The 14792-nt window shown below is 45.0% G+C and overlaps 1 protein-coding gene across 1 annotated transcript in view; it reads left to right on the top strand.

Annotated features, from left to right (window-relative positions):
• LOC146193208 (uncharacterized) overlaps nt 1-9947 on the top strand; it is a 66583-nt gene extending 56636 nt beyond the window's left edge. Inside the window, exon 8 of the mRNA XM_084600500.1 lies at nt 9702-9947. Within this exon, the coding sequence (XP_084456626.1) occupies nt 9702-9947 (246 nt within the window). The remainder of the gene's footprint in view (nt 1-9701) is intronic.
• The last annotated feature ends 4845 nt before the right edge of the window (nt 9948-14792 follow it).

Here is a 14792-nt window from a genome sequence, read left to right as displayed (position 1 = left end):
TTTTATAGTTGTTGGTAGTTGTAGATGTTGTAATCCTAACCACATCTTATTTACATGCACAAAGCGGGAAGAAATAAGACACACTTCCCACAACTTTATAAGGAGCACACCCCACTACACCCAAGCTTACTTGCAGGGGAAAAACTACTCATTGATATTTCCTACGTTTTTCATTCTTTAAACAAGCAAAGCTTTTAAACAAGCTATAAAATCTGTATAATGCTTAATTTAATGCGTATAATGATGGCCTGAGCTGCCTGTGTGCCATAAAACAGAACACAACACGCCGTATCTCCCAGTACAGCCAGTATCACGCTGCTGCTTTAAACGTATACCCCCGGAAGCTCCCTAAACTCACCAGCCCATCGAACTTCCTGCCGCGTCTGTGACCTTTCCTGGTCTTGGAGCCCAGTCCTCTACCTCAACTATGTGCTATCCTGCCTTCGCATATCACGCCCTGCTCTTGACCAGTACGCTGGGCTTGTTTGTGGATTTGCATATTGTCAACTGGCATGTGACGTTCACACTGAGATCTTGAATTTATTGTTGACGTCTCTACAGCTATAAGCGTAAAGCTATTGCAGGTGCTCTATAGAAAAAGAATGCCCACACATCAATTTGTTGTGCCCCGCCGGGGTGCTGCAGTGGTTACTGCGCTCGACTACTGTGCCCAAGGACGCGGGATCGAATCCCATCATCGGCGGCCGCTTTTTGATGGAGGCGAAAAGCAAGGCGCCCGTGTGCTGTGCGATGTCAGTGCGCGTTAAAGAGCCCCAGGTGGTCGAAATTTCCGGAGTCCTCCACTACGGCGTCTCTCATAACCTGAGTCGCTTTGGGACGTTAAACCCCACAAACCAAACCAAACCAAAAATCAATTTGTGTAGTTAGCTTTTATAACATCACAAATGCGCTTCATACCACGCACGACGTTTCGGCACGATTGAACAGTAGAGGGAAACAGAGCGTGGTAGCTTGCCGCAAGTGCGCGGCGAACACGCGCCGTTAGAGCCTCATAAAGCACAGGGAAAACTGCTCTGACTAAACACAGAAGAATAAGCAGCGTATATTTATTTTCAGTGCACTGCAATAATTCGCAGATTGACCTATCCAGGTCTGTAGCTGGAGCATTATAGCGTATACAGATGCGAATTACCATTATATTAATGTGCACTTTTAAGCAGCATGGCGTACGCCGGCAGAAAAAAAGTACTTTCAGTATTTGTACATCTGATCAGCGATATACTTTAACGGTGAGTTAATAAACACAGTATGCTGGCTCACCGCTTGTTTAGGTATAAGACATAGTCTAGTACGTATTGTAACAACTGTAATCGTTTGTAGAAAATCAGTGAGAAAAGCGAAAACTCTAAACACGTCGGTGCATTTACGCAATATATCTCACACTGCATTTGGTGGAATTTAGCATTCGCACTCAGTAAAGAAATAATACACCTATAGCTGATTCTAACTTGGTTCCCACGAGCATCGTAATATTCTCACATATTCGCACAGCCAGCATTGCATCCAGACTTCGTTTTTAACGCGGAACGCAGCAGTCGTTACCTAGCGCAGGGCAGCGGTTTCGTTTAATTGACCGAGCCAATGTGGGTGGACCAGTTCTCAGAGCGCTATAAAAAAATCGTCTCGCATTGGGACGTCTATTGAGGATTAACAGCACAGCGGGCGTGAAGTAGCAATGCGGCGATCACAGTGTGATATGCCGAGTAATTAATGTTACGGGCGAAAGCAACTCGGTAAATTGGCGAGGTATAGAAAACAATTATGTACATCGCTTCAAAATAATATCAAACTCGTTGTGATGCCTCGCCTAGGCCACACAAGCACAGCAAGAGCCCTACATTTGATGGCTTCCAAATCCCAGGCAGCGGTCCACATTTGTAGTGAGGAGTCCGAACTGGATACCACAGCTTCCCTGTACAATGTGTTAAAGTGCAGCTCCTTCCTAGGCTTAACGTGGAGCAGTCACTCAGTTTTTTGTGTTTAATATCTGCTTTCGAAGCACTACAATTTCTGCCTTCACTAGAAAAACAGCCTGGATATAAAATGAAGATTTGTAGGGATTAGAGAAAGAGCCATTCTGCAGCTGCCGCCGGGCATTCTGCTGCATACACTGACTTACCCTAAGTTTGATACTCTTGCTCATACCCCTGCAGTAAACATAAAAAATAAGGATTCAACATCGCTGAACCGAATATGGAGCGAACACATTAGCAGCGGGCGACCGAGCGTTCTTCTTTACGCCATGGACACGGACACGTACACGGCACGCAACGACAAACGGTTAAACTTTACGTAGTATTGCTTTCACAATAATAATTTCGAGAAATTTCAACATGCGATCCCCGCTGACCCGTAGTCATGATCACCGACCACCTAGTAGAGAATCTTATTTCTTCACGACACAATAATCTGTCACCCGATAGTTATTTGTGTCGCGCAACCTTTCACGTTCACGTTGCAATGAACGTCGTTTCTCTGTGAAGTTTCATCTCACCGCTACTTTATTTAGCCTAGGTATATGTGCCGTATATATATTCCATTCCGCTAAAGACAGACCGCTGCCGTGCCGACACATTTATTGTTTGTGAGGCTCAACGACCCAAAGTGACTCGGGATATGAGAAGGGCAGCATTGAAGAAGAAAAACCTTCATTTCCGTTGTCTTCCTGAGTGGAGCCCTCATTCTAGGGCCCTATGCGCCACCGCTTTCCTGCAGGCTCTCTTGAATAGAATCCAGTCTCGTTTGCCACCGCTGTTTGCTCGGCCCATTTGATCATGCGGCATATTGGTTGCCTAGGTGTTGGCCGAGGCTAGTTCCCTGGACCCCTTCATGGATCACTGCCTTGTCGTGGCGGAGGGGCTTGCGAAATTCAATGAAGTCGTGAGCTCTGCTGTGTAGGGCCACCCAAGATAGACAGGTCACGGCAGAGAGTTCTGACAAAATGTGATTCACTGGGGAAGGTAATGGCAACGCACTCCAGTATTTCCTGCCAAGAAAACCCTATGGCCAGTCACAATACCATTAATGATATGGCGCCGGAAGATGAGCCCCCCAGGTTGGAAGGCGTCCCATATGTTACTGGGGATGAACAAAGGGCGATTCCTAGTAGCTCCAGGACGAATGAAGCGGCTGGGCTAAAGCCAAAAGGACGCTCAGTTGTGGATGTGTCGGGAAGCAACCGGAAAGTCTGATGTTGCAAGGAGATGTATCACATAGCAACATGGAATGTAAGATCTATGACGCAAGGTAAACTGGATATCGTCAAGCGAGAAATGGACAGATTGAACATTGATATATTGGGTATCAGCGAGCTCAAGTGGATCGGAATGGGAGAATTTAACTGCGGCGACCATTATGTCTTTTATTGTGGGCACGAATCCAAGAGAAGGAATGGGGTCGCTCTCATAGTAAACAGAAGAATGGGCAAAGCAGTGCTAGGGTACAACTCCAAAAACGACCGAATGATTTCACTTCGGATCCAAGGTCACCCTTTCAACATAACAGTTATCCAAGTCTATGCACCGACCACTACTGCTGAAGAAGCTGACGTTGAGAGATTTTATGCGGACCTACAATGCCGTTTAGACCGCGCCTCATCATCAGACGTCGTTTTTCTCATAGGAGACTGAAATGCTAAGGTAGGGAGTGAAGAAATATCCGGAATTACAGGCAAGTTCGGTCTTGGTGAGCCAAATGAAGCTGGGCAGAGGCTAGTAGAGTTTTGTCAAGAAAACAACCTGACCATAGCGAATACTCATTTTCAACAGCACAAGAGGCGCCTGTACACAAGGACTTCGCCGGACGGTCTGTACAGGAATCAGATCGATTATATTATTTGCCGACAGAGATGGAGAAGCGCTATACAAGCAGTAAAAACAAGGCCTGGGGCCGATTGTGGCACCGATCATCAGCTTCTTGTTGCCAAGATTAAGCTTCGATTGAGAAAAACGCAGAAAACTAGAAGGCCTTTCAAGTATAATCTGGATCAAGTTCCATTAGAATATGCTATGGAAGTGAGGAATCGATTTCAATAATTAGATCTAGAAGACAAAGAGCCCGAAGAGATGTGGACTGATGTTCGTGATAAAATACAAGAAGTTGCTACTAAGGTAGTTCCAAAGCAAAAGAAATGCAAGAAAGCAAAATGGTTATCTGAAGAGGCTTTGCAAATAGCTGAGGAAAGGAGGATGGCAAAAGTTATGGGGGAAAGAGAAAGATACAAGGTTCTCAATGCGGATTTTCAGAAAATAGCAAGGAGAGATAAGAATGCCTTCCTGAACATACAGTGCCAAGCAGTTGAGGACAACAGCCAATTAAGGAACACAAGAGCTCTGTATAAGACAATCAAAGATATCAAAGGAAGCTTCTGTGCTAAGATGGGCGTGATAAAGGACAAACGAGGCAAGGACCTCACTGAAGCCGCAGAGTTAAAGAAGAGGTGGCAGGAATACACAGAACTGTACAAGAAGGACCCGGATGTGCAAACCCAACATAAGACGATTGCGATTACTGATATCGAGCCGGTCATCCTGAAGAGTGAAGTTGAATGGGCCTTAGCCAGCCTTGCTAAGAACAAAGCTAGCGGAATTGATACAATTCCAGCTGAGTTGCTTCAAAACCTCAACCATGACGCTGTTAACACTCTGCATACATTATGTCAGAAGATTTGGACAACCCTGCAGTGGCCACAGGATTGGAGGAGGTCAGTTTACATCCCCATTCCAAAGAAAGGCAGTGCCAAAGATTGTTCCAACTACCGCACGATCGCGCTTATTTCGCATGCTAGCAAGGTGATGTTGAAAATCCTCCAAGGTAGGCTGCAGCAGTATGTGGATCGGGAGCTTCCGGACGTGCAAGCTGGGTTTCGCAAGGGCAGAGGAACTAGAGACCAAGTTGCCAACCTTCGCTGGATCATGTAAAAAGCAAGAGAGTTCCAGAAACCCATCTACTTCTGCTTTATTGACTATGCGAAAGCGTTTGACTGCGTAGATCACAGCAGATTGTGGCAAGCTCTCCAAGAGATGGGAGTTCCAATTCACCTCATCTGTCTCCTCAGGAACCTGTATGAAGGGCAAGAGGCCACAGTCAGAATTGGCATGGTCTTACTGATTGGTTTCCGATTGAGAAAGGAGTGAGGCAAGGCTGCGTACTGTCGCCCTGCCTATTTAACCTATATGCAGAGTGCATCATGAGGAAGGCTGGTCTGGACGAGTCTTCAGCTGGAGTGAAGATTGCTGGAAAACGTATCAACAACCTTAGATATGCAGATGATACCACTTTAATGGCAGAAAGTGAAGCGGAACTCAAGAGACTTCTGATGCGCGTACAAGAAGAGTGTGAGAAGTTTGGGCCTAAACGGAACATTAAAAAGACAAAGATCATGGCGTCTTGCCCTATCAAGTCCTGGAGCATCAAGGGACAAGAAGTGGAAGCTGTGACAGATTTTCTCTTCTTGGTCTCCAAGATTACCTCGGAAGGAGACTGCAGCCATGAAATTAGGAGACGCCTGCTTCTGGGAAAGAGAGCAATGGTTAGCCTTGACCGCCTAGTAAAGAGCAGAGACATCAGTCTGCCAACCAAGATCCGTATAACTCGTGCTATGGTCTTTCCAGTTGTGATGTATGGATGCAAGAGTTGGACTGTGAAAAAGGCTGACCGCCGAAGAATTGACGCGTTTGAATTGTGGTGCTGGCGAAGACTCTTGAGAGTTCCTTGGACTGCCAGAAGATCAAATCAGTCAATATTGTCGACCATAAACCCTGACTGCTCATTGGAGGGTCAAATTCTAAAGTTAAAGCTCAGCTACTTTGGTCATCTGATGAGAAGAGAGGAGTCGCTGGAGAAAGATTTGATGTTGGGAAAGGTTGAGGGTCGCCGGAGAAGGGGTGGGCAGCGAACGCGATGGTTAGATGGCATCCTCGAGGCACTGCAGATGAAATTATGTGATGTTAGGAAGATAGTGAGAGACCGGAAAGCGTGGCGTGACATGGTCAATAGGGTCACGAAGAGTCGGACACGACTGAACGACTGAACTGAACTGAACTGAGTTCCCTGGAAGACGGCATGGGGAGATTGTTTGCTGACACACTACCGTGTGGTGTTGTACAGGCCCAAAATGAATGATATAGTATAACTCTTCGTTGTTGGCATTGGTAGTGCAGCTGGGACATTTCTCTGGGTTGCGGTTGGGAGGAAAAAGTATTTGTGGTACAAGTTAGGATACGTATGAGACTCAGGCTGACTCCATGCCAGGAATATTTGACAACATGGGGCTCTTTGACGTGTATTGACATAGCACAACACACGTCTTGCTTTTCGTCTTCATTGAAAAGCGGACGCCGTGGTGTGGGATTCAATCCCGCATCCTTGTGCGCAGAACTCCTGCCACACAGGCTGCGGAGGCCATCGAACTAAGAGGAGCCTGACAAGCAGGTTGCCGAGTAGTTTGGCAAGCTGGAAGGAAGCCACTCAAGTCAAAGCGGCAGCAGCGGCTGCGTGTAAATTGTTTCAACGATAATTGAATTTCGCAAGGTTTTACCATACCACGAATGTGGAGTAAAACGCTTCCACGAATCTGCCAATCAAAAACGTCTTGCCTCGCCCCATGTGATAGCATGGCTCGACACAGATGTTTTTGGAAATATCAGCGCATTACATTTCTTTAATGCTAGAACCCTGCTAGTGAAGCTAGTTTAGCAGTGCTGTCAGAGGAATTAGAGGGTATGAAATGGGATCTCATAGGGCTGAGTGAGATTAGGAGGCCGAATGAGGCATATACTGTACTGAAAGGTGGGCATGTACTGTGTTATCGAGGTGTACCGGAGAGGCGAGAACTAGGAGTAGGTTTCCTTATAAAAAATTATATAGGGAGTAATATAGATAAATTATATAGTATTAATCCGAGGGTGGCAGGCATCCTAATTATGCCTAATAAGCGGTATAAACTGAAAGCTGTACAGGCCTCTGCACCTACATGCAGTTATGATGACCAGGTAGTTGAAAGCTTCTACGAAGATGCAGGATGGGCAATGCGAAAAGTAAAGACGCAGTATAATGTACTAATGGGCGACTTGAATGCCAAGGTAGGGAAAAAGCAGGCAGGAGACCAGGCAGTAGGTGACTATGGCATTGGTTCTAGGAAAAGCAGGAGGGAGTTGCTGGTTGAGTTTGCAGTACGCAATAACTTGGTAATCATGAATACCTTCTTCAGCAAACGCAAGAATCGGAAATGGACATAGAAAAGTCCGAACGGGGAGACTAAAAATGAAATTGACTTCACAATGTGTTCAATTCCCGCCATTATGCAAGATGTAGAGGTAATCGGGAAAGTGCGATGCAGTGACCAAATGATAGTGAGGTCCCGAATTAATTTAAGGAACGCAACAGACTAGTAAGAAAGAAGTCCGTCAACAAGTTATCGGTGAGGGGGTGGGCAGGAGAGTTCAGGAACTCTACAGAATAGATATTCAGCTCTAACCGAGGATGGCGACATTACCCTAGAAGCAATTAATGAACAATAATTTCAAAGATATTACTGAGTGCGCTGTAGAAGTAGGCGGTAGGATAGTTAGAGAGGATGCCGGTAAGCTGTCTAAGGAGACGAAAGATTTGATTAAGAAACGCCAGAGTATGAGAGCTTCCAATCCAACAGACCAGAGAGAATTGGCAGAGGTATCAAATATAATCAATAAGCGCAAAATGGGCGATATCAGGAAGTATAACATGAAGAAAATTGAGCATGCTGTAAACAACGGGGATAGGCTTAAAGCGCTGAAGAAGAAATTGGGCATAGGCAAAACTCAGATGTATGCGCTAAGGGACCAGGCGGGCAACGTCATCACGAATATCGACAAGATAGTCAAAATAGCCGAGGAACTTTATACTGATCTCTATATACAGCAGCCAAAGTAGTCAGAACCGTAATGAGATTGGCGGAAGGTAAAAACAATCAGACGTTAACCCGGTGACGAAGGACGAGGTTAAGAAAGCAATAGCAGCTATGAAAAGGCGGAAAGCATCTGGAGAGGATCAGATCACTATAGATTTGTTGAAAGACTGGGGGGATATCATGCTAGAAAAACTGGCCACCCTGCATACGCAGTGCTTGGTGTCATCGAAGGTACCGGAACCATGGAAGAGCGCAAACATTGTCCTCATTCATAAGAAAGGGAACTCTAAGAACCTCAAACATTACAGGACAGTCAGCTTTCTGTCTATTACGTATAAGGCATTTATTAAGATAATCGCTAATGAAACCAGGAACACTTTAGACTGCAATTACGCAAAGGATCAAGCAGGTTTTCGGAAACGGTACTCTACTATCGATCATATCCATACCATCAACCAGGATATTGAAAAATTCTCGGAATATAACCAGCCCTTATACATAGCATTCATTGATGACGAAAAAGCATTTGACTCCGTAGAAACCTCGGCGGTGATACAGGCATTGCGAAATCAGGGGGTAGACGAGCCGTACGTGAAAATTCTGGAAGATATATATAGTGGCTGCACAGCGACCATAGTTCTCCATAGAGAAAGTAACAAAATTCCCATAAAGAAAGGTGTTAGGCAAGGAGACACGATCTCCCGAGTACTATTCACAGCTTGCTTAGAGGAAGTATTCAGAGACTTGGAATGGGAGCAGTTAGGGATAAAGGTAGATGGAGAATACCTCAGTAATCTGCGCTTTTTTGATGACATTTCCTTGCTAAGTAACTCGGGGGATGAACTGCAAAGAATTATTGGTGACCTAGACAGGCACAGTAAAAAGACGGGCTTGAAAATCAATATGCAGAAGTCTAAGGTAATATTCAGCAGCCTCGGGAAGGAACAGCAGTTTACGTGATGTAGCGAAGCACTGGAAATAGTAGGGAAATATCTCTACTTAGCAAAGGTAGTAACCGCAGATCCGGACCATGAAAAGGAAATAACAAGAAGAATAAGATTGGGATGGAGCGCATTTGGCAAGCACTCGCAGATAATAACTAGCAAATTACCGCTATCGCTCAAGAGTTAAGTTACAACATGTGCATATAACCTGTACTCACCTATGGGGCTGAAACGTGGAGGATAACCAAGAGGTTTCTACTTAAGTTGAGGACAACGCAGAGGGCTATAGAACAAAAAACTGTAGGGGCAACATTAAGAGATAGGAAGCGTGCAGAGTGGATCAGAGAAATAACTCAAGTTACTGACATTCTAATGGAAATCAAGAAAAAGAAATGTGCATGAGCAGAACATGTAGAGCGAAGAGAGGATACCCGATGGTCGCTTAGGGTAACAAGCTAGATTCCAACGAAAAGAAACCGTAGCAGGGGGCGGCAGAACATTAGGTGGGCGGATGAGGTTAAGAAGTTCGCAGGGGTCAAGTGGATGCAGCTAGCCCACAACCGGGTTAATTGGAGAAATATGGGAGACGCCCTTCGCAATACAGTGGGTATATTCAGGCTGATGATGATGACGATGGTAATGATGATATTTCTTTAACGCCTAAATATTTTAGCAGGTGAAGCATGTCCTTATCGTTTATTTTACAATTTCTGCAACAGCGCAGAGTGTAAATATGCGTTTCTCTGTTATCAGCAGGTCCTCATCTTGAAACTTAGGTTCTGTGTTGTGAAGCTCAGCTACCGACTGTTGTGTAACTGACAATCACACACAATTTCTTTTTCTGGCAGTTCTGGCAGCTTGCCGGCATCGTGAAGAGGGAATTGGTGTGCAACTATCCCCAAACCGGGCAAGAGGATGGCTCCAATAGACAGACTCAGCTCGACATGCTGAGCCCTTATGTGCTGGAGCACGTCTGCTCCTTCTTGAAGATCGGCGACGTCTTAGACGAGGAGGATGGGGTGAAGTCTAGCCTCAGTGGTGCCACCAAGGGTACCGGGACTGCCCGGAGGAGCATGCGCAAATTGAAGCGTTAAACCTGCTCGACCTGGAGGTGAAGGTGTTCAGGATGTGAGGCTTGCAGTTCAACAGCGCTGCTGGTCATGCTGGGGTCGAGCACGTGCGATTCACATATGACCAGAAGTTTCGACTTGATTCTGCTTTTTTCATCCTCCGACGGAGGTTAGAAAAAATGTAGTCGATCCCCAGCCAAAATAATGGCAGTGTCAGTTTAAACTTTGTAGCTTTTTTTAGGTACTGACAGTAGCACATGCTGCTGTAAGCAGCAAAAATGAGTTCTTATGGAATATGCTTCACAGCTCAATTGGACTTCACCACATTTATATATTGACAATTGCTAATTCGACAGAAAATTACACGAAAATGCAATTCATTCTTCATCAAATAAATTTCGCCACTTTTCAATTATTCATTCATTTATGCATTTGGTCTGTTTACAGTTTTAGTCTCCATGTATATTGTAAAACTGTAAACAGACCATGTGCATAAATGAATCTTTCAAGTAGACGGCGCTGTGCAACTAATTTCCTCCGTTATTGCATAACGCCCATACAGGGCAGGTTGCTAAATAACAAGTTGGTCAATTTACTAGCTGCATAGTCTGCACGGCCTTCCCAATTGTTTTGTACTTACAGGCTTCCACACTAGAACACTTGTAAAGCAACAAGCTGAATAGTTGTATCCCCATTTATTTTCAACCATAGTGTGCGAACACACTTTGCTGCTTTTAGGATATGAGAGGGGGCCTGCTCGCCAAGTTGTCATCTTTTACAAAGTGACAGATCCCATACTAACTATATATACAAAACTATATGGGCAAGCCAATTCTTATCTATACTAATTTCCGTGTGCGACTACACATCGTGATTTTGCGAACAATGGCTAATAATGGGGCAAAAAGAACGTAACGAATTGGTTGATTTCTAAATATTTACCCGTTGTCAGAAACCAGGCCGAATTGCTTTTACCTAGTCACAGCGAAACCTCGGGGTAAATCATGGGGTAAAACCGTTCCCCACTCAAATCAACTGCAGTATGCGAATAGATTTTCCACTATTAAAAAACAACAATTCCTAACCAGGGCTCGTTGTAAAACGTGGAGAGTAAGTCAGACTCCACATGAAATAACTCTAAAGCGTTAATATACTTTGACCCTTTTACGCACTCAAATTTCTTCATTATATGTCAGTTTCTAGAAGAGTAAATTGAATATAGAAGCCTCATCAAATCTTTGCACTGCGCTGCTACACCTCGACACTTTTATGTGCTGTCAGTTGCCCATACTGGCGAAAATTGTCACTTTCACTAGCTGCCTGACATATAGAGCGGACGTTATAGGTTATGTTCCTGCTCCTCCGAACATGCTTCGACATGACGCTCCGGGGCAGCAACCGGCAAGCGCGCGTCCTTGATGATGGGCCGCAGCGCAGCCAGCCGAGAGTGCAAAAATGCAGACCGGACCACGCCTGCGGCAGTGCGCTCTGGGGAGGTGTAATCTCTCGAGGAACTCTCGCGACCGCTCGCTCTGGGAAAGTGTGCTTTGTTTTTCATCGCACCCGCGATCAGCTCATTGTTCCTCACCTTGTACGGCCGCCGCTGCCGATCAACTCTGCGACCACGACGCCTCATCGAACAAGAAAGCCGTGAAAATTCTTTTTTGCCACTGGCTGTCGGTTAATTGAATATTTTCGCCTTTTTTAAACCTTTATCTGGTTTAGTATTTTTGCGCCGTTTTCTGTGTAACTTTTGCCTCTTCTTATTATATCCGGAATATTTACTTTGTTATCGATACAGTCTTCTTTTATAGGAGTGTTTGTTAATTGTCGGTTTTCTTTTGTCTTGTCTTTTACCGAGCCGTGTTTTAGCACTATCTTGTCATGACATTTTTAATGTGTTCGGTTATTATGTTGTGTAATTTGGATTACTGTGTGTAAATATCCAATTGTTTGAAGAAAAAAAAAGTGACATTCTTGAACTTATTCCTCAATCAGACACCGACACACGTACTTCATGGGTTGACCAGTCTAGCTTTTAACTGTGTCCTCCAAACTCATAGAGGGACGGCAGGTCACCGTAAAGAAGACCCCGCGCCTCTGTTGACCGTAAAGGCGGGGTATGTGATAAAGAGCCAAGGTCAATAAATCGACAAACGTTGTTTCACATTCAACGTGATGTGAAAGAACTCACCAGCGCACGCGACGGAAAAGTATAGATATCAACGGAGGTATATTATTGCAAACCGCTCTTTCTTTCCCAGGTTGTTGAATAGTACTTTAGTCTCCTGTATATTAAAATTTAGGTCTACCCGTCTGATTTTTCTATAAGCTCGTAGCCTGACATATATGGCACGTTCATTGAGCAATTACATTACAGCCACAGAATGCTCTTCCCGAATAAACCGCCGTGTCCTCCAGCTCAAATTAGGCAGCACTTTTATATCAAAATTTCGAACGCTCGCTTCGTCTATGGCGACGGTGAAGGAAACCAAGCCACAATCCTTGTGCTGGCCACGGCGGCGTCATCTCGTTTTGTTTCCAGCAACACTGGCATAGGGATTCGAGGAAGGAAAGCAGGCCGGCGGCTTTGCTTTCCTGATTAATAAAACGTTTTATCAACTGTTTTACGAATAGCAATAAACTTTAGGCCAAACCTACAACAAATTTGATGTTTTGTTTGTGTACCGCAATAAAACATTTCGGAATTGAGAACGAAGCTAGAACGATATAATACAAGAAGTTGCTAATAAGTTAGTTCCAAACCAAAAGAAAGAAAGACAGCAAACTGGTTATCTGAATAGGTTTTGCAAATAGCTGAGGAAAGGAGCTTGGAAAAAGTTATGGGGGAAAGAGAAAGAAACAAGGTTCTCAATGCAGATTTTCAGAAAATAGCAAGAAGAGATAAGAATGCCTTCCTGAACTTACAGTGGCAAGCAGTTGAGGACGACAACTAATTGAGCAACACAAGAGGTCTGTGTAAGACAAACATATCCAAGGACGCTTCAGTGCTAAGCTGAGCAGGATAAAGCACAAACGAGGCAGGGACCTCACTGAAGCCTCAGAGATAAAGAAGAGGTGGCAGGAATACACAGAACTGTACAAGAAGGACCCGGATGTGCAAACCCAACATAAGACGATTGCGATTACTGATATCGAGCCGGTCATCCTGAAGAGTGAAGTTGAATGGGCCTTAGCCAGCTTTGCTAAGAACAAAGCTAGCGGAATTGATGGCATTCCAGCTGAGTTGCTTCAAAACCTCAACCATGACGAGACTGTTAACGTTCTGTATACATTATGTCAGCAAATTTCGACAACCCTGCAGTGGTTACATGATTGGAGGAGGTTAGTTTACATCCCCATTCCAAAGAAAGGCAGTGCCAAAGATTGTTCCAACTACCGCATGATTGCGCTTATTTCGCATGCTAGCAAGGTGATGTTGAAAATCCTCCAAGGTAGGCTGCAGCAGTATGTGGATCGGCAGCAAGAGAGTTCCAGAAACCCATCTACATCTGCTTTATTGATTATGCGAAAGCGTTTCACCTGCGTAGATGATATGAGATTGCGGCAAGCTCTCCAAGAGATGGGAGTTCCAATTCACCTCATCTGTCTCCTCAGGAACCTGTATGAAGGGCAAGAGGCGAAAGTCAGAATTGGGCATTATCTTACTGATTGGTTCCGATTGAGAAAGGAGTGAGACAAGGTCGCATACTGTCGCCTTCCTTTTTAACCTATATTCTGAGTGCATCATGAGGAAGGCCGGTTTGGACGAGTCTTAAGCTGGAGTGAAGATTGCTGGGAAACGTATCAACAACCTTAGATATGCGGATGATACCACTTTAATAGCAGAAAGTGAAGTGGAACTCAAGCGACTTCTGATGCGCGTACAAGGAGAGAGTGAGACCTTTCGGCTTAGACTGAACATGAAAAACAGAGGTCATGATGTCTTGCCCTATCAAGTTCTGGAGCATCAAGGGATGAGAAGTGGAAGCTGTGACAGAATTTCTCTTCTTGGGCTGCAAGATAACCTCGGAAGGAGACTGCAGCCATGAAATTATTGGACGCCTGCTTCTGGGAAAGAGAGCCATGGCTAGCCTTGACCGCCTAGTAAAGAGCAGAGACATTACACTGCCAACCAAGATCCGTATAGCGCGTGCTATGGTCTTTCCCGTTGTAATGTATGAATGCGAGAGTTGGACTGTGAAGAAGACTGACCGCCGAAGAATTGAAGCGTTTGAATTGTGGTGCTGGCGGAGACTCTTGAGAGTTCCTTGGACGGCCAGAAGATCAAATCAGTCGATATTGTCGACCATAAACCCTGACTGTTGATTGGGGGGTCAAATTCTAAAGTTAAAACTCAGCTACTTTGGTCATCTGATAAGAAGAGAGGAGTCGCTGGAGCAAGATTTGATGCTGGAAAAGATTGAGAGTCACCGGAGAAGGGGTAGGCAGCGAACGCGATGGTTAGATGGCATCCTCGAGGCGCTGCAGATGAAGTTATGTGATGTTAGGAAGATAGTGAGAGACCGGGAAGCGTGGCGTCATATGGTTCATAGGGTCACGAAGAGTCGGACACGACTAAAGGCTGAACTGAACTGAAAGCAGAAAACATGGCTGTGCTACCTTGGTGACATCATCGTCTGTTCTCCTAACTTGCACCCACCTTTACCGTCTGAAACACGTTTTGACCTAACTCTCTGATGCCAGACTGCAGCTGAATTAACAAATGTCGTTTTGCCGTCCACTGGCTCACCATTCTTGTCCACAATGTCTCCAAAGGTGTGTCTGCAGATCCTTCCAAACCTTGTACTGTAGCAGCCTTTCCCAAAACGACTTTCATCAAAGATCTCTTCAGCTTCATCGGGCTGT

This window comes from Amblyomma maculatum, chromosome 4 (genome assembly GCF_055883805.1).
Source record: "Amblyomma maculatum isolate TAMU_Amacu chromosome 4, ASM5588380v1, whole genome shotgun sequence".
NCBI classification, from domain to species: Eukaryota; Metazoa; Arthropoda; class Arachnida; order Ixodida; family Ixodidae; genus Amblyomma; species Amblyomma maculatum.
The sequence above is the reverse complement of the archived record's forward strand: the minus strand, read 5'-3'. Positions and strand labels throughout refer to the sequence as shown.